We start from the raw sequence: 25,344 nt of genomic DNA, 5'->3' as shown, positions 1-25,344 counted from the left end.
AATGCATGGTAATGCATAATCTGAGTTTTGAGATGCAAAGGGTCCCATCTTGAGTCGTGGTCCCGTGCACCGGATGTGTGTGTGTGTATTGCGGGCAGATCTGTGTCTGTTTGGTGATCCCGAGGTTTTGTGATTGTGGATCAGTTTTGTACCGTTTGTGTTGCGGTTTGTGAAAGCTTGTGAAATAGTCGTTTCGGTTTGTGTAATTTTGGAATGTGCTACTAATCTCTGTAAGTGTTTTTGGAACACGTAAGAGATTTTAACACCCCCGCTGATTGGCAGAGGGATACCTCTGTCTGAGAAGGTGGAGGGATTTGGGAAGGCTGTGGCGTTTCAGGGAAGGCTGTGTGCTAGCTTTGATTGTTTAACTGATAGTGTGACTTCAATCAGTTTGTCGTTCAGTAGAAAAGCACCGTGAGTGAATAAGCTGTTTACTGTTTGTAGAGAGAGAGAAAAAAAAAAAAAAAAAAAAAAAAAAAAAAAAAAGAGAAAAAAAAAAAAAGGAAGGAAAAAAAAATAAAGAAAAAGAAAAAGAAAAGAAAAGGGAACAAAACAGGCAAGGAGGTTTTTTTTCCATCTCTTCGAATCCATGCCTGACATAGCCGGTGATCAAGGGTACTTAGTGTCACCTTGGTAGTCAGACAACAGGCTGAACTCACAGCCTAAGGCTATGTTTCCCAGCTCTTTGTAAAACGCGGAGGGATTTTTGGCGAATGGAAGTTTGCAATTGCCAGAGTGTGTGATAATATCTTCAAAGTGCTGTAGTCCTGGGCTGCGACTGCAGAAGAGCGAAGGGGGAGTGTGGGATCCAGCCCCGCCCCCGCTTTCCTGCAGGAGGGTCTGTGCTGTGTCCCGGCCGAAGTCTGTGGGATTTTAAGAATGTATTCAGAATCATGGGGGATCTCCCCCCCACCTTGGCTGCTTCCTTTGCGAGCCTAAAACTGTGCCTGACTGATTGGAAAAGTTTTCGTTTGTCTGTTTCTGCTTTTTGTCTGTTTGCTTTAATAAAAAGACGTTTATCCTTTTCTTAACCATAAGTTCTTTTCACAACAGGTAATGCTTCGAGCCTTATTTTGAAAAGAATTCTTTTTTGCTTTTTATGCCTTGAGCCTTGTTTTGATTTTTCCTTTTTTTGCTTTTTAACTGTAATTCTTTCCTCAACAGCTGAAAGTACAGATAACTTTTTCCTTTTTAAGGTTAACAAACTAGTTTTTGTTTAGTTTTGTTTCTTTGTTTTTTCTCTCTTGTGTTGATTTTGATATATGCCCAGGAATAGGAGGCACAAGAATTGGGAGGCTGGTTCAGAAGAGTTCCCCTGCCCAAGGAGGGGCTGCTACTGTCATCAGCGGACTGTGCTTCGTGGTGCAGTCTGTCAAGGCTCGTGGGAACGATAAAGGTACAGGTGGCTAGTACCTAAGAGTGGAACTATAAGCCTACGCAGCGGTAAAATATTTGAGTTGCTGGAAAATGGGATTTCAGAGATCTCAAAGAAACCAGTACAAATTCCTAAATTTGAGTGTGGCCAGCATATTTTTGTACCAGAAGAATACCAAGTGAAACTTAAGAATTAGAATAAGATCAAAAAGCATTGAAAAAAAAAAAAGAAAAAAAAAAAAGAAAAAAAAAAAAAAAAAAAAAAAAAGAGAGAATTCTTAATAGACACAGGGGCAACATTTTCAGTGCTGAATAAGGCCCTAATACCTGTAACCAATGACTATGTTGTGGTAAAAGGAGCGACTGGCCAATCTGAAAGAGCTTATTTTTTGCAAACCATTGAAGTATAAATTGGAAAACAATGTGGAATTCATTGATTTTTTTAATATGCCTAAAGCTCCATCTGCACTTTTGGGCAGAGATCTGCTAGAGCAGCTGGAGACAAAAATAATATTTAAGAATGGGAAAATTATTTTGGAGGAAAAAGATCAACAATATATAGAACTGTTAAGCTTGATAATGATAACCAAAGAAACTGAAGTTGCCAATGAAGAAGAGAATTTCAGGAAAATATTAGATCAAGTGTTTCCTGGGGTGTGGGCTTCTGACATACCAAGCAGGGCAAAGAATGCACTGTCAGTATAGGTCAAACTTAAGGAAAGAGGGCAGCCAGTAAAAGTTAAACAATACCCCCTAAAGAAGGAAGACAGAGAAGGGATTAGTCCAATTATTGAAAACATTTGAAGATAGGACTACTAAAAGAGTGTCAGTCTGATTTTAACACTCCTATCTTGCCAGTGAAGAAGCCTAACAGATCATACAAGCTAGTACAGGACTTAAAGGCTGTTAATAAGATAACTGAAGACTTGGATCCAGTAGTTGCTAACCCTTATATATTGTTAACTCGTTTAATCCCTGAACTAACCTGATTTACTGTTTTAGATTTGAAAGATGCTTTCTTTTGCCTCCCTCTCCATGAAGCCAGCCAGAAAATCTTTGCATTTGACTGGGAGTACCCCAAAACTGGACGAAAAACTCAGCTCACATGGTGTGTTTGCCTCAAAAGTACAAAAACTCCCCCACCATATTTGGGGAACAGCTTGCAAAGGATTTGGAGTCTTGGGAACCTCCACCAGGAGAAGGACAGTCGCTCCAGTATGTGGATGACCTCCTAATAGCCACCCAGACCCAGGAAACATGTGTGGACTGGATGGTAAGCCTCCTAAACTTTTTGGGCCTACAGGGGTATTGGGTGTCCCAGAAGAAAGCCCAAATGGTGAGGCAAACAGTAATTTACCTGGGCTATGAAGTGAGTGCTGGACAGAGAACGTTAGGGCAAGATCGCAAAGAGGCAATATACCAGACCCCAAAGCCTCAGACAGTGAAAGAACTGAGAACCTTCTCAGGCATGACAGGATGGTGCAGACTGTGGATTTATAACTATGGATTACTTGTTAAACCTCTGTATGCCTTGACCACAGAAGGAAGCAGAGATCTTCAGTGGAACAAAGAAGCAGCTCGAGCCTTCGACCAGCTAAAGAAGGCCCTCATGTCAGCACCAGCCTTGGGACTTCCAGATGTGAGTAGGCCATTCTTTTTGTTTTCTCACGAGAAGCAAGGGATCGCTTTAGGGATACTAGCACAAAACCTGGGCCCGTATTGAAGGGTAGTTGCCTACCTCTCTAAGCAGCTGGATACGGCAGCTAAGGGGTGGCCAGGGTGCCTCAGAGCCGTTGCAGCAGTGGCAGTGAACATCCAAGAGGCACGCAAGTTCACCCTGGGCCAGAAGACGACGGTGCTAGTGTCTCACACAGTGTCTACAGTCCTGGAAGCGAAAGGGGGGCATTGGCTCTCCCCACAGAGATTCCTGAAGTACCAAGCTATACTGGTGGAACAGGATGATGTTGAGATTGTGGTAACTAACATTGTGAACCCAGCTTCCTTCCTCAGCGGAAGTATGGGAGAACCAGTGATCCATGATTGCCTGGAGAGCATTGAAGCCACCTACTCCAGTCGCCCGGATCTGAAAGATAGCCCGCTTGAAAATGCCGAAACCTGGTTTACTGATGGGAGCAGCTATGTCATCAGTGGGAAAAGACGTGCTGGGTATGCAGTTACCACAAGCAGAGAGGTAATAGAGTCCAAACCATTACCAACGAACACCTCTGCACAGAAGGCTGAGATAATAGCCTTAATTCGAGCCCTAGAGCTGGCAGAAGGAAAAAGAATTAATATCTTCACAGACTCAAGGTATGCATTTGGAGTCGTGCATGCCCACGGAGCCATTTGGAGAGAGAGAGGACTGTTAAACTCGCAAGGGAAGGATATTAAACATGCACAAGAAATATTGAGACTGTTGGAGGCAGTACAATTACCTGAGAAGGTAGCCATCATGCATATCAAAGCACACCAGAAGGTGAGCTCAGAATTGGAAGAAGGGAATATGCTGGCGGATAGAGAGGCAAAAGAAGCAGCAAAAGGTGAGATACCTGATGAGATAATTGAAGCAGCATTAATTCCAGATGGAAAAATTTCTATTGAGGATAAGCTAAAATACAATAAAAAGGATAAGAAACTCATTAAGGCAGAAAAGGCAAGTTATAACCAGGAGGGATGGGCTGTAACAGAAGAAGGGAAACTTGTAGTACCCTCCTATTTGTTGTGGGCATTAGTACAGAGGGAGCATGAGAAAACACACTGGGGAATAGATGCCCTGTATAACTATTTAAAAGAAAGGATCATGGCCAGGAAATTGCAGGGCACAGTGATACAAGGAATTCGTCAGTGTAGCCTTTGCCTCCAAACTAATCCCAAAAATACTCCTAAGCCTAAAGTGGGACAAATTGGGAAGGGCTGTGGACCTGGGCAACAATGAGAAATTGACTTTAGAGAGCTACCCAGGAAGGGAGGATATCGTTACCTATTGGTGTTAACCGATACCTTTTCAGGATGGCCAGAAGCCTTTCCTGCCAGAACAGCTAAGACCTGAAAGGTAACCAAAGCACTGTTACAAGAAATAATACCGAGGTTTGGAGTTCCAGCCACCATATCCTCAGATAGAGGGCCACACTTTATTTCAAAAATTGTGCAGCAAATAAGTAATCACCTGGGAATAGATTGGGAATTGCATACCCCATACCACCCTCAATCTAGCGGTCAAGTGGAAAAAATGAACCACTTGATTAAACAACAAACTGTGAGATTGGGGCAAGAAGTAAATTTGCCCTGGCCCCAGGCTTTCCCATTGGCATTATTGCAAATTCGGACAAAACCAAGGGCAAAAGAGAAACTAAGCCCTCTTGAAAAACTGTATGGAAGGCCATATGCAGTTCAAGAAGGAACAACACCTATGCAAGTAGGGGAAGAGACCCTACATAGGTATATGGAGGCCCTGAATAGACAACTTAGAGAAATTGAGAAATATGTGGTCGGAGCTCAAAACAGAGAATTAGATGGGCCAGTATGCATATGTTAAGTCTTTTGCAGAAAAGACCTTGGAAACACAGTGAGAAGGACCATTCCAGGTGCTTCTTACTACCTTCACTGCAAACAAGATCAAAGAACAGAAAGCCTGGATCCATCACTCCTGAGTGAAGAAAGCCCCAGAAGGAATCTGGAAGATCACACCAGGTGATAATGAACTGAAGCTGAAGCTCACTCGGAACTACGAATAGATAGACTAATAGTTATCATGGACATTATGTGGAAAATTGTAATTACTGCAGTAATTACTGTAAATATAACAAGAATCAATGCAATACCACGTAGGTACAATGTGACCGAGATAAACAGGTGTGAAGGGAGAGCTTACGATGCTTACTCTCGTAAGGCTTTAAATAACATGCTAAAAGTCACGAATGCAAGCTTGTGGGAAAGAAGAAATGTGTGGGGTTGTAAGTATGCATTTGTACAGGACGGGTTCCATGAGGCTTACCACCCACCCATGAGACCCATCCGAATTAGTCCTGAATGCTGTGACAAATATTCGAGTAAATGCCCTCAGTTTAGACTCAAAATAGAGGGGTGTGCAATAAGACCAAAATTGGGCTGATAATTAACCCAAAGTGGTCTTTAAAATGAGTAAAAATGGGAGTACAAGTAAATAACCAGAATGTGCTCCATCTCTCAAGAACTCCTTTATGGACTGGACCACTTGGCTCCAAAAGGGTATGCCTTCTAACTTTAGAAGTAAGAGGGATCTCACCGGATTGCTAGGAACAGGGTTGGGAGTACTAAATACCGTAGATTCTGAAGTACTGATAAATAAATTAGCCTCAGTAGGGAATGATTTAGTTCAACTACAGCAACCTTTGCAATCCTCGCTACTTGCACTGGGTAACAATCATTGGAAATTGATCCAAATACTACCAGAATGGGAAAACACAGAAGAGCGAGATCATGAGGCAATAATTAATGCGCTAAGTCCAGCTAGTGAAAACATTTAACTAGCTCTACGATGTACTCAAGCACAACTGTGGATGCAATCAGTGGCTGCTGCAGTTATCAGAGAAGGTGGAGAGGGAACGTTTCCTGCCGAAAGTCGCAAAATTGTTTGGGACAATGCCTCTGATATGGAGAAGGAGCTTCAGTCTTGGTAGGTGTTAGTCAATTTCACCTATAACCCTGAGACTAGTATAGTGACAGCCTTTGTTTTAACCATACACGATGCCTCAGTGGACCTAATACGCCCAATAGTGCCCTTAGGGTTAAACCATGAGGGAGCTGTATTGTACCCTTCTGAACACAGGATGTGGGCACAGAAATTGAAGGAAAATAGCAAACTGTTAATCTAGAACCCTGTACTGCAAGGAGACAACTAAGATATATATGTGAAAAGACATTAGAAAGTGACAAAGACACTTGTTTAGATACAGACCAAAGTATTTGTCACTTTGAAACACATCCAGGCAAACAGAAAACTTCATTGGTGTATACAGGACAGGGGTGCCTCTGTCTAAGGACAGCATGCCCCATCATAAGGGTAGATAACCAAATTGTAAAAGAGACGCAATTCAATTTTTGTGTTTGTAATTTTGTTAGAATTAGGAGATGTGATTTTTCCTATTGAGCACCTGTAGTATCACATCAATATATAAAGACTAACCTAACCACTGTGGAGAAAATACTGCCTGTGCCCATAGGAATGAATCTGACTCTAGTTACTCAATTGATGAGACATCCTGAATTGAGAGAAATCTTAAAAAAAATTAAGGAAGAGGGGAAAAAGATGTTAATTACAATACACCGTGACACAGAGACCATCAAAGGAGTTTTTAAAAGGCTTGAGGAACATGTGTCTCATCATTGGTGGGATGAGCTTTTTGGGTGGTCTCCGACAGCAACCGGTATACTAAATACCTTAGTCCACCCTATAGTTGTGTTACTTTTTTAGTTAGTATAAGTTTAGTTTCATCTGTAGTGATACTTATTTGGAATTGGAGGATGCTACGAAGAGTAACAGCCTTAACTTCACTATCGAAAGCGTATGGATTGGTCTTGAGAGACACTAGTTGTACAACTTGGATAGATGAAGAAGACTCTATATATTGAGTAAAAGAATTTACTCACTTTAAAGAGGAAGTGGGGAAATGAAACATTAATTTTGAAGAATTAAAGGTTTTAGTTAAACCAGATATTGCTGAAGTAAGACAGATAGACTTCCCTTTTGATAAGCAGAAACCAGATTTAAGGAACTGATAAATCATGAGGCCTGTCCACTTATGTTTGTGTATTCTGACTGATCAATAGGCTTCAAGAAGGACAATGAATTCATAGATCAAATACTCCTGGGAAAACAGGATTCAGTTGTCACACAACACTAAAAGATTAAAAAGTCAAAGCGAAGAAGACTCACTTACTTCATCATTTTGAGACCTTGCCCCATAAAAAAGACCACCGACCCATTTCAAAGAACAAACCACGCATGCTTAATAGCTTTTGGCTAATTACCATACGAAGCGGGGAATGGGATGTACTAAAGTCATGAATACACATTTGTGTTTAGGGTATTCAATACTTCTGTACATAAAAAGACCCTGTGATCTTCTGTAGGTGCGCGTGTGTTTGGGAGCTATCCCGCACGCTGCCCGGCGTCGTAATTAAACATACACTTTCTAACTTTAAACTGTTAGAGAGTCTTTTGTCCGTCATAGTTGGATATCGGCATTAGGGCGATATTCATATTTTTTTTAATAATTCATCCCTTGGGCTGAACCCCAGGAAAAAAACACTCATAACTCGTGGTCTAGAGATGCCTGTCTGGTCGAGTGCTGTTCAAGTTATGGTGACGAGGCGGAATCCAGCACGGATTGCTGTCAGGTTCTCTATGGTTCTGCCGACCGAGAGTGGTTTGTCTTAGCCCTTGGTTTCATGTTGGCTCGTTGTTTTTAGGGGTTTTTTCCGCTCCTTCTGGGCGCTGAGGTCCGTGGGAGTCTTCTTCATTTACATACCGGGTGGAGTCACCGGTTGCCGTGCGGGAGCCAGCAGGGCGGGAGCCGGCAGGGCAGGAACAGGTACTCGACGGGGAAGAATACAGTTCTAAAGGAAGAGACTTTGAGGTAAATAGCATTTAACAGGGAAAGCATTACAATAACAATGGGTATGGGGTAAACAGTATTTAACAAAGCAGACCTTTCAATAGGTACGAGATACTGCGATAAGTAGCCTTTAACGAGAGAAGGCAGGTATGGGGTAAACGGTATTTAACAAAAGAGACCTTTCAATAGGTACAAGATAACAAGGTCACCAGTATTTTAACTGAGAGAAGGCACCTTACAGTAGAAATCTTAACTGAGTTTAGAAATTTGTATTTTATTTCTTACATTGGAGACATGAAGACAACTGAAGAGAGAGAAAGAGCTCGTGAAGGTATTCTGTATTTTCATGAGCCCCACACTGGATTTGGGGCTGAGTCCAGGACGCTTAGGCATGGAGAGAGGGTTGAAGAAGCTGCTCAAGGAGGCAGAAGCCAAACTCCAAGTCCCTTGGAGCATCCCTGGGCCCCACTGAGGGCAGGGAGTGCCAAAGGCTCCCCAGGGACTGCTGAGAGCAGATCCTTGAGGCCAGGATTGCAGGGAGCTGCAGGCTGTGAGCAGGGAACTGCAATGCTGAGCAAGGCCTGGGCTAGTTGGAGGCAGCAGAAAGGCCAAGCCCTGAGCCCAGGCCTGGCACAGCAGGGCCTGTCCCTCCCGGGTGGCTCGGGGCTGCTTGTGGGGCAGTGGGATGGGAGGGGCAGCGAGGACAAATGGCACAAAGCTGCAAGCCCTGCCAGCCTCCTCAGGGAGGGGCCGGGCAGGAGCAAAGTGCAGCCCCTGAAAGGAAAGTTCCTTCTGTGGGGCCTGCAGAGGCGCTGGCAGAGCCCAGGGGACAAAGGCCTGGGTGCCTGTGGCCCTGCCAGCCCTGCCCAGCCCTTGGCCATGTGTCCTGCAGGCTGTGCCCCCTGTGCGTGCTGCTGCTGTGCCCTGGCCGGCTGCACACGCCCATCTCGCTGTCCCCCCAGCATTTCTCAGCCCAGCATTTCTGTGCCCTCCCTGGGCTCCCTGCACCCAGCGCTGCCGGCTCCTGGCACACAGAGCCAGGCCACGGCCCGGCCTCACGCTGGGACACCTGCTCCAAAATTCTGCCCTAGAGGGACTTTTCTTTTTGCTCAGCTCCAGACTGAACCTTTCAAGCTTTGGGGAGGTTTCCTTCTCATCCCACTGCCAAGGAAAGCTCTGTCTCCTGCTGTCCACAAACAGACAAGGGCTGGTGGGAGATGTGCTGATCAGAAGCTGTTTGGGGTACAATGACCATGAAATTATAGAGTTTTTATATATTCTGTGAAAGAAGGAGGGGCATCAACAAAATTCTGCAGTGCATTTACAGAGGGCAGACTTTGACCTCTTCAGGATGCAGATTTGGGGAGTGCCAAATCAAGTACTGACATTTTTAAGGGAAACAGCCCTTTAAAACAAAGGGGTCCAGGAAAGATGGACACAAATCAGGAAAGAAATCTTGAAGGAGCAGGAACAGCCTGTCCCTCTGCGCCAAAATATGAGCTAGCAAGGAAAATGACTGACCTGCTTGGACATGGGGCTTCAACAGGAACTCATGGGAAAAAAGGAGGGTTCATTGCTATTGGACAGAGGGGCAGGAAAATCAGGAAATGTTGAAGGATGTTGTCAGGTCATGCAGAAAGAAAACTAGAGAGGTGAAAGCTCAATTAGGACTTAACCAGGTGTCTTCTGTAAAGGATAATACAAATGGTTTTATAAATATATTACTGGCAAAAGGAGGCATAAAGACAACCTCCATTATTTATTAGATATGATTGGGGGGGAATATAGTAACTAAATTGAGGGAAGGGCTGAGGTACTTAGCCCTTTCTTTGCCTCTGTTTCCAACAATAAGACACGTCCTCAGGACAAGTGTTCTCCTGAGCTGGTAGATGGGCACAGGGAGCAGAACAGCCCCCCTGTAATCCAGGAGGAAGCAGCTGCTGACCTGCTGAGCCACTCAGATGCTCACAGGTGTCTCTGGGACCAGACAGGACCCCTCCAAGGGGGATGAGGGAGCTGGTGGATGAGCTCCCCAAGCTGCTCTCCATCATTTCTCACCAGTCCTGGCTCCCCAGGGAGGTCCCAGAGGACTGGAGGTGCCAATGCGAGCCCATCCCCAAGAAGGGCTGGCAGGAGGATCTGGGGAACTCCAGGCCTGTCAGCCTGACCTCGGTGCCCAGCAAGGTTATGGAACAGATCACCTTGAGTGCCATCACACGGCACCCACAGGATGGCCCAGGGATCAGACCCAGCCAGTGTGGATTTCAACATCTGCATTGATGGTCTGGATGAGGGGATTGAGTCCACCATCAGCAAATTTGCAGCTGACACCAAGCTGGGTGTGAGTGTGGATCTGCTGGAGGGTAGGAGGGCTCTGCACAGGGCCCTGGACAGGCTGGATCCAGGGCCCAAATCCCACAATGGGAGGTTTAACAAGACCAAGGGCCGGGTCCTGCACTTGGGCCACAACAACCCCTGCAGTGCTACAGGCTGGGGACAGAGCGGCTGGACAGTGGCCAGGCAGAAAGGGACCTGAGGGGACTGCTGGACAGCAGGCTGGACATGAGGCAGCAGTGTGCCCAGGTGGCCAAGAAGGCCAATGGCTCCTGGCCTGGATCAGGAATGGTGCGGCCAGCTGGGGCAGAGCTGCTGTGCCATCACTGATCTGTCCCCAGTTAGCACACAGACATTGCTGCTGCAGCTGCAGAGAAGTGAACAACAAGGGGATCTCCACTGAATACTTTGCTGGGAGACTCTTTAGTTCATTAAGAGCCACTGAGAGCACAGCTCCTCACTGACACAGTCTTTGACCACAGAAAATCCGGAGACAAACAAAACAAGTCAGGGCACAAACAATGGCCTTGCTTTGTGAACATCACTGAAAATTAAAACACAGTTAAAAAAAAAAAAACAAAAAACAAGCAAAGCAACAAGTACTAACAAAGATGACTTTTATTAAAAATGATTGCAGAAACTGGCCAGCAGTTTAGTGTTTCTGAAATCGTCCAGTGATCAGTGTCCACACTGCAGCCTTGAGCTCCTGGTTCCTCAGGCTGTAGATGAGGGGGTTCAGGGCTGGAGGCACCACCGAGTACAGAACTGACAATGCCAGATCCAGGGATGGGGAGGAGATGGAGGGGGGCTTCAGATTGGCAAATGTGCCTGTGCTGAGGAAGAGAGAGACCACAGCCAGGTGAGGGAGGCAGGTGGAAAAGGCTTTGTGCCGACCCCGCTCAGAGGGGATCCTCAGCACAGCCCTGAAGATCTGCACATAGGAGAAAACCATGAACACGAAACAACCAGAAGCTAAACAGACACTAACAGCAAGAAGTCCAAGTTCCCTGAGTTTGGAGTGTGAGCAGGAGAGCTTGAGGATGTGTGGGATTTCACAGAAGAACTGACCCACGGCATTGCCATGGCACAGGGACAGGGAAAATGTATTGGCCGTGTGCAGCAGAGCGTAGAGAAAGCCACTGGCCCAGGCAGCTGCTGTCATGTGGGCACAAGCTCTGCTGCCCAGGAGGGTCCCGTAGTGCAGGGGTTTGCAGATGGACACGTAGCGGTCGTAGCACATGATGGTCAGGAGGGAAAACTCTGCTCCCATAAAGAAGAGAAAGAAAAACACCTGTTCAGCACACCCTTCATAGGAGATGGTCCTGGTGTCCCAGAGGGAATTGTGCATGGCTTTGGGGACAGTGGTGAGGATGGAGCCCAGGTCGGTGAGGGCCAGGTTGAGCAGGAAGAAGAACATGGGGCTGTGCAGGTGGTGGCCGCAGGCTACGGCGCTGATGACGAGGCCGTTGCCCAGGAGGGCAGCCAGGGAGATGCCCAGGAAGAGGCAGAAGTGCAGGAGCTGCAGCTGCCGCGTGTCTGCCAATGCCAGCAGGAGGAAGTGGCTGATGGAGCTGCTGTTGGACATTTGCTGTGTATGGACATGCCAACCTACAGAACGAGGAAAGACAATGACATTTGAGGGGGGATTACTCACTGAAAAGTTAAAGCCCTCTCTCACAGACCATTCCCTACCACTAAACACCTCGCCTTGACCTTGACCTGCAGGACACCTGGGAGTCAGCCCTGACCCCCAGTCAGTGCAGGGGAACAGTGAGGGCAGGTGCGAGTCCTGGTGGTTGAACTTGGACGAAGAATCTCCTCGTAAGGATCGGAAGCTGCCGGGCTGAAGGAATGGGGATTGCTGGTGGCAGAATGAGACATTCTGCTGCACCAGGGGAGAACAGAGTCCAGTGAGGTAGGAGGATTGTCTGAGCCTTAGTGCACACTGAGGGGAGCTGCTCTGTCCCTGTGACCTCTTCCCAGCTGCCCTGGACTTGCAGTTTTTGAGCTCCAATCCTGTGCTATCCTAGAAAGCCAGGAGACACTGCTGAGAGCAGAGGGATCCCTGACACACAAAGTGACCCCTGCCTTTCCCTAAATCAGGGAGATTCAGCTCATTCCCAGCCTGCCCTGCCCAGAGCTCCCCGGGGCAGAGGGAGCTGGGACACCCCATTGCTGTGCTCAGCCTGCACAGGAGGAGCCCAAGGGCTGGGCCTGAGCCTGCAGCTGGAACTGCAATTCCCAGAGAGCCCGTCAGCAATGCCAGCAGCACCTGGGCAAGGCAAGGAGAGAGAGAGCCGGGCCCTGAGGAAAAGCCTTTCCCTGCCCAGCCCTGCACAGCCCCTCCCAGGCAGCAGCAGTGCAGGACAGTGGCCCTCAGGCCCTGGTCAGCAGGGAATGGGCACATGGCAGGAGAGATGCCCTGCATCTCTGGGGCTGCTCTGCCGGCCCAGGAGGGGACTGAGGGCCCCGAGCCCCCGGGCTGAGGGCTGTGCTGGCTGGGAGGGGACACAAGAGCTGTGCTGCTCAGGGCAGTGTGTGCCCTGCAGGGCAGGGCCGGCAGGTGCCACATGTCCCCTGCAGCAGGGCTTCCCTCAGCACTGCCTCCCTCCCTCCCTGCCCACGGCTCTGCTGCTGGAGCTGTCCCAGCCCGAGCTGTTCCTGGTGCCCCGGGCTCCTTCCCTGCCAGAGCTGCCAGAGCCCAGCCCAGCCCTGGGCCAGCTCTGCCCTGCAGCTGCTCGGGGCTGCAGGATTAAAGAGCAGCTCCCCCAGGCCTGGGCACCATGGAAAAGTGATGCTGGATGGATCTGGAGGCTGGGGAAGTGGAGGCACTTGCTGAGGTTCCCAGGAATCCTCATCCTGATGCTTTAAGAGCCTCAGCCCTTGCTCTGCCCTGCACAGATAAGTTTCCATTGCTGCCAAGTTGAGTCAGGGAAAAATGGGAGCACAAATTCAGGAAAGCAGAAAGAAAAGCAGGAAACTCCTTCCCTGAATGAGCTCATGAAAAGTCCCCTCAGAAATTACCTGGGCATGAGCTGGAGCTCTGAGCAGCCCTGGCACACACAGCACCCTCTCCACAGCAGCAGGACCTACCCTGGCAGGAGTCACTCACTGCACCCACAGCTCCCCTCCAGCATCCATGGGAGCTGCCAGGCAGGCTGAGAGCTGCCCCTGGCAGGTGACAGATCCCCCGGCCTGGCCAAGAGCCCTCAGGGCTGCAGCACCTGCTCTGCACGACAGCCCTGGGCACCCCTGGCTGCAGCCCCAGCTTCAGCCCCTGCAGCCGTCCCTGGCAGCAGGAGCCGTCCTGTCCTGTCCCTCTGACGGTGCCCAGGGCAGCCCCGCTCTGGAGCACATCCTCCCCCAAAGCAGAAAGGGCAGCAGAGCCATCCTTACAGTGCTGTCAGTCCTGTCCTGGGTCAGCTTTAGGAGATCCCTGCAGCCAGAGACTGACTGTGTCTGAAGTGGTGAACATTTCTTCACAAAGAAACTCAGAATTTTCCTTCCAGGTGTTTAAGCCTCTGTCTGCTTCACAGCTCTCAGGTACCTGCAGGCAGTGCCCTCAGCCCTGTTGGGCTGGGAGTGAAGCTGCTCCTGAGGAGAAATGTCTTTTTAAAGCTCTTCTTGGTTGCCAGGAGGTGCCTCTGTTTCAGGAGCCCGGCTCAGCTCAGCAGCCCAGACACAGCACCAGGATTTTAATGACCCTCTTGGGGCTTTGGTGTTGTTTACATCAGACTCAGTCCCCAAGGGAGTGTTTAAAAAACTTCCTGAGAACTCCTAATCAGATTGAAACTCCAAAGTTTCTTGAAGTTTTAATGGGTCCCACTGACAGACATGACTGAGAAAATGTCCCCAGGTTCCAGTTAGAGCAGAATAGTGTAGGCACTGATGACAGGTGGGGACAAACAAGGCAAAGGTGTCTGTGATGCTGAGCAAACCTGCATGTGTTTCAGGAATGCAAAGGGCCAAGGCCTGAGCCCCAGCCCCTGCCAAGGCACATCCTGTCCCTCCCTCAGTGCTCAGGGCTCTTCCCGGCCCACTGGGATGTGGGGATGTGCAATGCCAAGGGCAGCAGCATGGGGCGGCCCCTGCCAGGCTGCTGAGCAGGGACAAGGAGGCAATGAGGCCCCAGGCCTGCAAGGGTCACTTGTCTCCTCCTCATGGCTCAGGCCCAGGCCCAGCAGCCATGGCCAAAGTGCTGCAGGAGTTGGCTCTGTCAGGGCCTTGCAGCTGCTGCCCATCCCTGTGCCCTGTGCAGCCCAGGCTGTGCTACGGTGTCCGTGCCCTGCGCCTCTGTCCCTGCAGGCTGTCGTCATCCCCCGGCTGCCCCACCTGGCTGGGCCCTTCCTTTGCTGACAGCTCTGCGTCCTGCCTGCCTCTGCCTGGCCACACAGAGCCTTGGGCTGCTCCAGACTCTTTCTGGGGGACATGTTGCAGCACAGCCCTGCCCTGGGACAGAAATTCCTCTCCCTCTGTGTCCAGTCTGGTCCTCCACTGCTGCCCTTGGTATCATTCTTTATTTTTGAAGCTATTTTCTGCTCTGAAGAAGAGCTCTAATATTTTTGAAACCACCTTTCAATTCCTGCCAGGCTACTCTTTTTCTATTCTCAGTTTTCACACCACTGAGCCCTGGGCCCTCATTCTCTATATGAGTCATGTGCTTAAGGCCTCCAAATTTCATCTTGGGTGTCTTTTGTGTCCTCCAAGGTCTTTTCAGATTAAAACATTGTGATCATACATAACCCAAGAAAGACTCTGTTTATTTTTAGGCCTTTAGTGGCAGAGGAAGGGGAATGCCTTTAAAATGGACAAGGATAAATTTAGATTTGATATAAGGACAAAATATTTTATGGTAGGTTGACAAGACAGAAAAACAGGTTGTCAGTGGGAGTGGATGTCCCATCCCAAAGATGTTCAAAGTCAGGAGATATTAGCATCCTGCACCCTGGTCCAGTGGTAGCTGTGCCTTCCCATAGCAGGGACAGTGCAGTAGAGGATATTTTTGGGCCATTCTAATTAAAAAAAAAAAAAAAATTACTTCAAGGAAAGTTCTGACACTTCTTCCTGAAAGACTCACCAAGGGAGTCTATGGCAGAGCTTTCCTGCATGACCTTGCCAGTTGAGCATGGGGGGGTTCTGAGACACATGATAAGCATCCACAAAGGGCATTTGGAGCCTGTGCAAGATTTCCCATGGGATGTCTGAGAAAAGAACAGAGGAACGGAAAGGATTCAGAGATCAAAGTGGTTTTATGAGGAACAGGCATAAGAAAACAGAGAGAAAGAAGGATAAAAACAATATCATAATGTATAAAAAGCATTTACACTATTTGCTGGTCAGGACAAGTTTTGGATGTGCCCTGTAGCTGATCCCCAAAGCCTGTGGAATTTTCCTAAACCCTTGATTGCCAACAACTCTCTGGGACAAGGCAGCTCTCTCTGCTGTGGTACTGAGGGATGTCCAAGTGCCAGATACTGGAGTGGGGACCACAAACCATCAGGGTCTCAGCTTATATCCAGGCTGGAATGCTTGGTTCCTCCCTCTGGGCGGAGCATCTCACAATGGGATAGTGAGTCATGTGATAAGGCCTGATGGGCCCATTAACAGCAGGTAGTCCAGGAGGGGGTCATCTGTGAGCTGCGCAGCAAAGGTGCTGATGGGCCCATTAACAGAAGATAAGCCAGAGTGGAGGAGGCAGGGAGCACTGCCTCACCTGGTTTCAACAGTTCATGAAGATAGTGATAGAATAGACTTCAACCCAGGACATTGCCCCTCTCCGCAGACACGTGAGCGTTGTCCGCTTTCAGGATGACCCAGGCTGTGTCAGGGGGTGCTGCTACATGGACACGAGACAGCCGGTCCTGTCCTGCCGGGTCCCAGCAGTGCATCGCAGCAGTCCCGTATCCCCATCAGGATGCCGGCCAAGAGAGGTCCTGGAAGCTGAGGGAGCTGATTTGAAGCCGGTGCGGGTGCCTACAGGTCAAGGCCAAGGGCGTTCCCTCAGGATCGAGCAGTCCTGAGAGGTCTCTAGAATTCAAAGAAATCAGCAGACAAATGCATTGTCCACCAAAAGCTCTTTGATTGGCAGGAGGTTATGGCTCTGCACCCCACCACAAGGCTTCTTTGCCACGTCCAAATTGCAGTGGCTTTCTGTAGGAATTCTATCAAAAATACCTTCCGTCTTTAGACTGCTGAGGTGATTCCATAGGCAGGGGCTTAGAAAGAAACACATTGCGTCAGAATCCTAGACTTGAAGCTAATATCCACCTGCTGGCCAGGAGGAGTCTCAGCGCACCAAAGCAGCTCATCTTCCTCACCCCTTCCCTGCACAGGGCTGATTCTGTAGCCGCCCTTAGGTCTTCCCCAAGGCTATGTCTAAAGCTTTTTGTCAAGTCACTTTCTTGTCAAGTTAGGCTTCTAGGTTTTTCTTATGTGAACTGGTGCTAAGTACTTCTGGATATCTGTGCTAAGTACTCTTCACTTCTGTGAATTGCCTGTGCTTCCTTACATCAAACAAAGGCCTTGTTTGGTTCCTAAATGTGCCTGATGCTGGCCCAAGTCTTTTGGCACTGCTTGCTTTCCTGTGGCATGTTCTACCTGCCTCGAGAGTAAAGAGGGAGCTGGAGAAGGAGCTTGCCAGGCTGCTCTCCATCCTTTACCAGCAGTCCTGCTTAAGCGGACAAGTCCGAGATGAGCGCAAATGGAACAGCCGAGCACGGGAAGGGTGGGTGGGAAGGATGATCCAGGAACCGTAGGCCTGGCAGCCTGAGCTTGCTGCCGGGGAAGGCCTTGGAGCACATCCTCCTGAGTGCCATGCCACGGCACGTGCAGGGAACCAGGGGGTGGGAAAGCTCTGCGGAGGGATGGGGACAGCTGCGGGTCTTGGCAGAGCGTTGAGCTGGGGTTGGTGTTGCTGGGCGTGTTGGGGAAGGAGTCGTCTGGAAGAGGAGAGGTCTAGGCTGGAACTGGAGTCACTTTGAAGGCACCACCTGTGGTATGGCACAGCTTTGGTTATGGAGGACAGAAGGAATAGCTGGGACTTATCAAAAGCCTGATGTCTCTGTGGAAGTGAAGAAGGACTCAAGAAAAATGCAGAACACTTCCACCAGCCAAACACAGGTCCCCAATGGGAAAAAAAACACAAACAAAACCTTGTGACCTCCAGAAGGAGCCCATGCACCCTTGGGCTAGAGTGCTGCAGAAGCCAAGACATAGAGCTTCACTGAGCCAGATGCTCACCTGGAGCACCAGCCCTTTGGTGCCTCAACATGGCAGATCAAAGACCATTTCCCAGCTGTCACTGGCTGGGGCAAATGCTAGGTCCTGGCAGGATTGCAGCACTCAGGATCTTTAGCCAGCAGCAGCAAGTGCTGGCTGGGCAGAAACTTGCACCTCTGCCTTGCACTAAAGACAGCACCCTCCAGAATTGGCATTTACTATCTTCAGGAAAATCTGACTCTGCTGTCACCACAGCTGTAGGGTTGTGGGAACTTTGCTCATTTTGCTCCTCTTTGGCCTCTTCTCCAGCAGAAGAGAGAGCCATCAGCACTGCAGGTGGCTGAGGAGCTACCACTAACTGTAGCAATGTATCTGCAGCAATGTATCTGCATAACTTGGAATACAAAGTACTCAAGCCCAACTACCACCTAGAGATATTAGTTGCAAGTAGCAGCTCTTTGGGAATATATCAAGGCCACAGAGACACAAACTGGTCTAAAAAGAAGAGGAGCCTGGGAAATTGAATACCAGGACAAGAAGAATGAGCTAGAGGCCATGAAGGCTCGGAATTATAGCCAATCAAATTGCCTAAGGGACGTGTGCTGAGCCAACAAAGCAGACGAACCAATCAAGAAAGGCATGAAGGTGTGAACAGTGGCCTTACAATCTATAAACATAGTGTAATGTAAATATGAAACGGCTTCTGCAGAAATCCTATCGGTTCTGTCGTTCAGAGGTACTGAGCTCCCACAAATATCATTCAGATGTATTTGCTGGCAGCCAGAAATGAAAATTCAGGATTCAAGCTGTAGCCCGAAAGAGCAGGGAGATGCTCGAGGAGGCACCACCTTTGTTTTAGCAATTCAGCAAGCGAGCGAGTCCTTCTGTGAAAGGAACCACTACCCTCCTTGCCTTCCTTCTGGCACCTGAGAAGGACAAAGACTGTCCCAAATGCAATTTGCAGGCTGCCACAAGTCTGTGCTTCTTGTGTCTTTTCAACACAGCTCTACCCAAAGCTGCAGCCACAGCTGACACCGGAGAGGAAAGCCCCTGAGAGCAGCAGAGTCTGTGGGGGCTGTTGGCATTTATCTCTCCTTCTGTGGCAGTGTTGAGTGCTTTACAAACCTCTCCAAAAGTCCAAGAAACAAAAGAGCCACAAAGAAAGGAGAAAGCGTTTAGATCTTGGAGTGCAAGCCAGCCCAGACTGGAGATCTCTGCTGGAAATGCCTAAAACCTGCAGGATGCAGAAGGGCTCTGTCAGAAGGCAGATGAGGCATTTTGCTCTCAAGTGCATGGCCACTGGGCCTGAAGCATTGAGGATTACTGCCTCAGCTCAGAAGGAGAGTTTCTTCTTTCTTCTCGGGTTTCAGTCTCTAAATTATGCAGTTCTAATCCTGACCATGGAGTATTTCCTTCAGCAAACTCTTGGAAAGAAAGCTATGATAGGGGGTAGGTTTCTCTTTCAGGCAAGCAAGATTCTTCTCCCTCTGTAAATGTGGCCAGCTGATTATAGCTATACAAAAATGCAGAGGAAATTAACACACTGCTGTCCCACACTTGAGAGAGCAGGAGATCTACCAGGCCATTTTCCTTGCTCCAGGCAAGACCTTGGCAGTGTGACCATTTGACAATTTGACAATGCCTTCTGGCCACGCTTACAAATTCTGACTGGTACTGAGAGATGGGACAGTCTAGCCTCAGTGTCTGAACATTTTTGCAGCTTGCCTGACTTCAGACTTGATAGATATTCTACCAGGAAAACACCTGGCCCATGGTTTTGTGGTTGGACTCACCCGCTGCCGATGTTTTGGACTTTGATGTATTTTGTCATGGGATTTTCCATGCTCACAATTGTCCCTGAGGAAAACAAAATTCCAGATGCTGACTTTCAAGCAGAGATCCCAGCTTCCAGGAGATACCTAAAAATGCAGCCCCCTTGCTGGGGCTCTGAACACTTTGTGGTCAGCTGGGTGACAACAACAAAACAACCAGACAGACAGCTCTGAAGCAGAAATGGCCAGAAGAGACTGATTTTCTCCAGAAGTTCCTCTGGGGAATCCTAAATGTCCCTGTGATATCAAACCGAGGAGGAATATTTGGTCCACCTACGCTGCCACGTGCACACAATACGCTATCCTCCGGACAACAAATACACAAGACATACTCAGTAGCTCCAGGGAGTCCTCCTCGATCTGCTGTTGCTGAGCAGCAGCTGTGTCAGCGCAGGAGATGAACCGACTGCCCGGGATCACCGTCTCAGCTTGGGGAGCAAAGGCTCCTTGACACAATGCTCCTGCTGCAGCTGGTTTGGTGCAAGAGCCTGTGTAGATCTGGGAGAAGAAATTAGTTTGGTTCAGAAAGGTGGCTGGCAGAGATGACCCTGAGATGCCGTTCCAAATGCCAGCCCTTAGGAAGATGCTGTCAGCATGCCACACGCAGGGCTCTTCAAATGGATTTTTTGCACGTCCACTTCCCTTTGACTGGATGGGCCAAAGCCAAAGGCTGGTGTTACTGCAGTTCATGGTCAGATTTATGTTCCATTTTCAAGGATCTTCTAAAGGAGGACTGCCACAAGGACCATTCCACCTCCTCCCAAGGGCTCTTTTCCCCCTCCAAGGGCTGCAGACACTCTTGCAGTTCCTTGTTCAAATGTTCTACCTCCTCCCACGGAGTGCTCTTGTCCTCCACCACGTTCAGGTCATGCTCAACCGGCAGCACTTCTGGTGGAGACAGTTCCTGTGCCTCATGCTGACCTTGGGGCTCCTTCTTGCCAGTTATTTGCTGGAAGCATTTGCAGGCTGCCTGGCCAGATGTCAACACTTCCACCTCGAGTCAAACAGAAGAAAGCAGTCAGAGACTACAGCTCGTCCCTGTTAGCCAAGAGTCATCAGCTGTGAGCAAAGGGAAAGAAGAGATTTACAAGGGCTACAGACAGCTTGTTTCCATCCTCTGTCTTGGACACAATGTTCCACTGTTAAAACACCTCAAGAAACAAGGAGAGTAGGAAGAGGCCAGCAGGAATCAGTTTGGATGACTGCTGGCCAAAAGGCCAAAGGACTACTTCCGTTGTCCAGGGCAGCAGTTGAGATTCAAGATACCAAGAAATGTCCTTCAGAACGGCTGTGACAGACACGGCAGCAGGATGGCCCTCAGAGGCATCACCCCAACCCCCTGCACATGGTTTCATATATTAAATCACTGCCACAAAATTAATTGCATCAGAATAGAGGTCGCTTTAAAAGTCTCTGGTGGTTATTTGGGAAAGATTTCATGCCTCGAATTCTCCTTTGATGGTCAAGAGCCTCTGAAAACAAATTTCTCCCCTTTAAATATATTGAAGCTATCTTTTCAGCAGGCCCACTCTCTTTATTCTCCCACCTAAGATAAACACTTGCACTGCTAGGAGGGAATACAGGACTAACAACTGTCTGGTAAAGCTTAAGGAATTCACAGTTTGTTATGGTCAAACATTTCCCAACATTTTCCACTGCACTCTCTTGCCAGCAGACATCACCAACCTGTTCCATTCCCCTTGCAGAACCCTGTACCTGCTATCCATGGGCAGCCAGGAGGAGAGGCAGTCACAGAGGAGACGCACCTGCCACACCAGGCAGCAACCAAAACCCTCTCGAGTCACAGCTGCAGGCCTGTAACTGCACAGAATGCTCTGGCTGCCCCACTCCTTCTGGCCTTTTGGCTGGAAATGCATTTTCTGCCTCATGTAGAAGTACCACAGCTGTGCAAACAGGGGCGGATGGGCCATATTCCAAAGGCACCGCAGTGTGGAAGAAGTGGTACCCTAATGACTGAAAAATAAAACAACGCACTTTTGCGACATCACTGTAGCAGGTAATGTCAAATCTGGCCTTTAACTGGAGGCCTCCAGGGGCAGATATGGAAAAACACCCGCCCCACATAGGGCAAATGTGGTTTTACAAGTGTGGAACATTAGCGTAATTGACAAGAATTCCCAATTAGAAGCACAAATATTGAGGAAATATCCCTGCTTTGCTCCCACCTCCTCTGGAGCCCCTCTTTCTTGCTCCTAGCTGTACTGCCTATCAGTACTGCTGTTTCAACCTTGGCTCCCAGAGGAGGCAAGATAAGATAGGAGCCTTTGGAACGTGTTTTGTCTTTCTGCCTATCCGAGGAGGAAAAGTACTGAAGTTACCTAGGAACTATATAACTATACAACAGTAGTCTACAGAGCTAGGAATATATATGAAGGAAATAGAAAAGCAGAAATCATGTTGGCATTAGAAGGAGACCATTCCCCAATTCCTAACCATACCAAAATCACCATCAACAGGATTTTCCATCTTGAATAAACAATGGACAATTCAGAAAGGTAATGTAGATTTTATGCACAGGGTGACAAGGAAGGGAATCTTCCAATGGAGTTGAGGTTTGATAGAGTTTTTATTCTGACTCCCACTCAGGGCTTGAACTGGAGAGAGTCATCCTGAAATGGTCATCACCCCCTCCTGAACTGCCTGCATTGCTTCACTGCAATGATCAGAGATGCCCATCTGGAGAGAGGCTCAGCTGGCATCAAATAGGGTTGCAGCACAAAGGGAAAACAACAATAACAACAGCAGCAGCAACAACAACAGCAATAATGGAACCATTACTTTGCAAACTCAGTGCCTCAGAGGATCAAGAGAGATTCCCTGGTTTCCAGAAATATGCTGAAATAGGACTGGCAGGACACTCTGCACCTCTGCCTTCATGTCCAGGACCTTGCTATCACAGGCTCATATGGCCCACAATCCCACTAATCCATTCATCGAGGTGTCTTCAGCAGCAGCAGTGGCGCAGCTGAAAAACGTCAGGCAGCAGTTCCCATTCCCTGTGCATGCATGGCAGTGGGGCCAGCACTGCCAGGGCCAGGGCCAGGGCAGAGAGCACAGGCAGCACCAATGCCGAGGAGCCACTGCTCTGACACTGCCAGTGGGACTTCCACTGAGATGAGGCATCTGGGCATGCCATGAGCACTGAGATGGTTTTTGCAGTGCGGCGAGGCAGCTCAGGTGCCTACCTGAGCCTTGAGTAGGCAGCAGCTAGCTCTGCCAGCAGCACCATATGGCCAGAGAGCTGCTGTGTTTCAGACTCACAGCAAAGCCCACCCAGCAGGACAATTTCCATGTCAGAACTGCAGAAGCGCTTTCCTCTTGTTACCTTGGTGCATCCCAGAGCGGAAGTTTGGACTCCGTGACAGAGAATCTGCTCACCCAAGAGACTGACGACTCCGCTCACAAGGAGCTCAGCACAACCAGAGTGTTGGCAATCCCTGTGGGACCAGCTGAAGATGCCATTGCAGCCGAGGGGACAGCACCACTGCCTGGAAAAGGACAATTCTGGTGAAGTACTAAGGACTCAACAACAGGCCCTAAGCCAAAGCTCACCTCCAGACGACCCTTCCAACCAAACATCGTATTTGTATTGGCTCATAAACAAAACAGGCATGACCATTACCGGTATGACAGATGAATCCGGTTGGTAGTGCAACAGGTGTTTACCTTTCCACACTTAGAAGCCAGACAAGGCCACGGAATCAGATCTGTGTGGTCTTGTTTGAAGATCTATGGTCAAAGCAGACTGCCTTGGTTCCTCTCTGAGCCCGGGCCGAGAGAAGGATGAAATCAGATGTTCCTGCACTAGAAGTTTTGGCAGCTTGTTTATTCAACAGAATAAAATCTGGGGCCTCTAACAGCAAAGTCTGCGGCCTGGCCTGTGGGTGGGCGAGCTGCATAGGAATTACAAAGCATATGGGTAACTGGCGATGTACCTTTCTTAATCCCTACAGGCAGTCTTCTGCTGTAACAATCAGGTGCATTGCTTAGCTTATCCTTTGGTACTCCTTTGCTGCTTTGCACTCCAGCAAAAGCCGCTTATTCCTTACGCCGGTGTTGGCGTCTCTGGTGCTGACTGCTGGCAAAACAGCGACACGTTTGCTTCAGAGTTGGACTAGGTGGATGCACAAGATGGCAGCCAGGGCTGAGGCAGCCAAGAACAACATGGCGGCCAGGGCTGGAGCAGCCACGCCCAAGATGGCGGCCAGAGAGCAGAGGCAGCCACGCACAAGATGGCGGCTGGGGCAGGCCGAGCCCTCAGCCGTCTGTTGAAATGGACATTAACAGACACCCGGGAAACGGAGACGGCGTGGCGCCTCTGCTCTGCGCACACCGACATAGACCAGCCACTTGGGAACGTCGGCTGGCAGTATTTTGATGTCGAGGCAATTCAAATAGGTGAACAGAGGAAGAAACTCAAGGGTTTGAATGTTTTGAAATAAAAACTTTTCTTTTTTTTCCAGAAGAGGGCCAAAAGCATTTCCTGTGCAGATGGGCTTGGTTTAGCATCAAGAAGCATCACAAGTGGTTTCGTCCAGGCAGGAGTCACAGTGACTGTGAGGCGATGAAAACGGAGATGGGATCCGCTTGAGGCGGATGGTGCAGTGGCTGCTCACCTGCCATGTGTATCCCTCGCGGTACCTCTTTACTTAGAACACTGTGAAGACCCTACAGAATAGAAATGCAAATCAAAACTGCAGCAGGAAGTGCAGTGCAGCTGAGGTTGTTCTTAATGGGATTCTTCCAGCTGAGCAGAGACACTCTGTTCAGCAGACGCACAGGCAGGGGCTTCTTGGAGCGCTGCTGTGGCGCCCATTATTTGGAGTAGGGGATGGCTTTGGGGACAGTGGTGAGGATGGAGCCCAGGTCGGTGAGGGCCAGGTTGAGCAGGAAGAAGAACATGGGGCTGTGCAGGTGGTGGCCGCAGGCTACGGCGCTGATGACGAGGCCATTGCCCAGGAGGGCAGCCAGGGAGATGCCCAGGAAGAGGCAGAAGTGCAGGAGCTGCAGCTGCTGCGTGTCTGCCAGTGCCAGCAGGAGGAAGTGGCTGATGGAGCGGCTGTTGGACATTTCTTCACTCTGGGCATGGTGGACTGTTGAAAGAAGACATTGAGAAGCTGTGACAGATTTCCTTGATTCAATCCTATGTCTTATTAGGAATTCCCTCAAAAGTATTTCTGTTGTTTTGCAGAAAATTCAGTAAAGTTTTATTTTTGAGTTCATTTTTGTGCTGCTTAGTTACTGCCACATCTTCAGCATTGCTCTCAGCCTGAACACTGGGGAGCCCAGAGGGAAAACAGAGCCTGTGACCCAGTGCAATCAGACCAGCTGGTCCTGCACAGGTACCCTTTGCTCATTACACCTCCCTCTACTTCAGGGTGATTGGACTTAAACCTTTCTTGAAAAATAAAGTGGACTTTCTGTAAGCTGCAATTTCAAAATTAATTTCCCTACACTTTTCTCTCCCTTTTTTTCTGTGTTGTTGTATAGGAAGGGATATCCAGGGCTTGTCTTGCTCTCTCCTACCTGGAGTTGTGCCTACTGGGAGCTGTTTCTCTCTATCCAAGCCTTGTCCCTGCCAGTGCTCCCAGAGCCCAGCCCAGCCCTGGGGGCTGAGCTCTGCCCTGCACACCCCTCCCAGCCCAGGCCACTGCCCAGGGGCATCTCCCTGGCAGCAGGGCCTTAAGGGCAGCTCAGACCAACGAGATGCTGCAAGCCAAGGTGCTGCTGCTGCTGTCTGTAGGTAGAGGAGGGTGAGGAGGAACTTTCTGAGGGAGATCTGAGACAGATCTGCTGATGCCCAGGGTGACAGTGCAGGAGTCTCAGTGACACAGACAAAGCTGACAGCCCTTTCCCTTTCCTTTAGGACAAAGCTGAGAGCAGTCCTGGCCATGCAGCACCCTTTCCACAGCAGGAGGAGTCTGCCCTGCTGGGGTCACTCCTTCCACCTCCAACTTCACCCCACGGTC

At 49.0% G+C, this 25,344-nt stretch overlaps 1 protein-coding gene and 1 long non-coding RNA gene across 2 annotated transcripts; one reads left to right on the top strand and one right to left on the bottom strand.

The window, feature by feature from the left end:
* The first annotated feature begins 2,466 nt into the window (after nucleotides 1-2,466).
* LOC136304184 (uncharacterized) lies at nucleotides 2,467-3,519 on the top strand. Its single transcript, XR_010724412.1, has 3 exons — nucleotides 2,467-2,647; nucleotides 2,919-3,013; nucleotides 3,372-3,519. It is a non-coding gene; the product is annotated as an uncharacterized lncRNA (long non-coding RNA).
* Nucleotides 3,520-10,956: 7,437 nt separating this feature from the next.
* On the bottom strand, nucleotides 10,957-24,481 carry LOC136304173 (olfactory receptor 14A16-like). Its single transcript, XM_066207803.1, has 3 exons — nucleotides 24,454-24,481; nucleotides 12,007-12,011; nucleotides 10,957-11,892 (listed from the first exon to the last, which is right to left on the bottom strand). The coding sequence occupies exon 3, from the start codon at nucleotides 11,887-11,889 to the stop codon at nucleotides 10,957-10,959; it is 933 nt and encodes a 310-aa protein (XP_066063900.1). The 5' UTR covers nucleotides 11,890-11,892; nucleotides 12,007-12,011; nucleotides 24,454-24,481.
* Nucleotides 24,482-25,344: the final 863 nt, after the last annotated feature.

The sequence above is a fragment of the Chamaea fasciata genome, unplaced genomic scaffold, assembly GCF_029207755.1.
Source record: "Chamaea fasciata isolate MVZ Bird 193981 ecotype frontalis unplaced genomic scaffold, bChaFas1.0.hap1 SCAF_56, whole genome shotgun sequence".
Taxonomy (NCBI): domain Eukaryota; kingdom Metazoa; phylum Chordata; class Aves; order Passeriformes; family Sylviidae; genus Chamaea; species Chamaea fasciata.
Note: the sequence above shows the minus strand (reverse complement) of the source record. Positions and strands in the feature narration are given on the sequence as shown.

Excerpts from the sequence above, each read along its gene's own strand:
- LOC136304173 (XM_066207803.1), bottom strand. The coding sequence starts at position 11,889 with ATGTCCAACAGCAGCTCCATCAGCCACTTCCTCCTGCTGGCATTGGCA.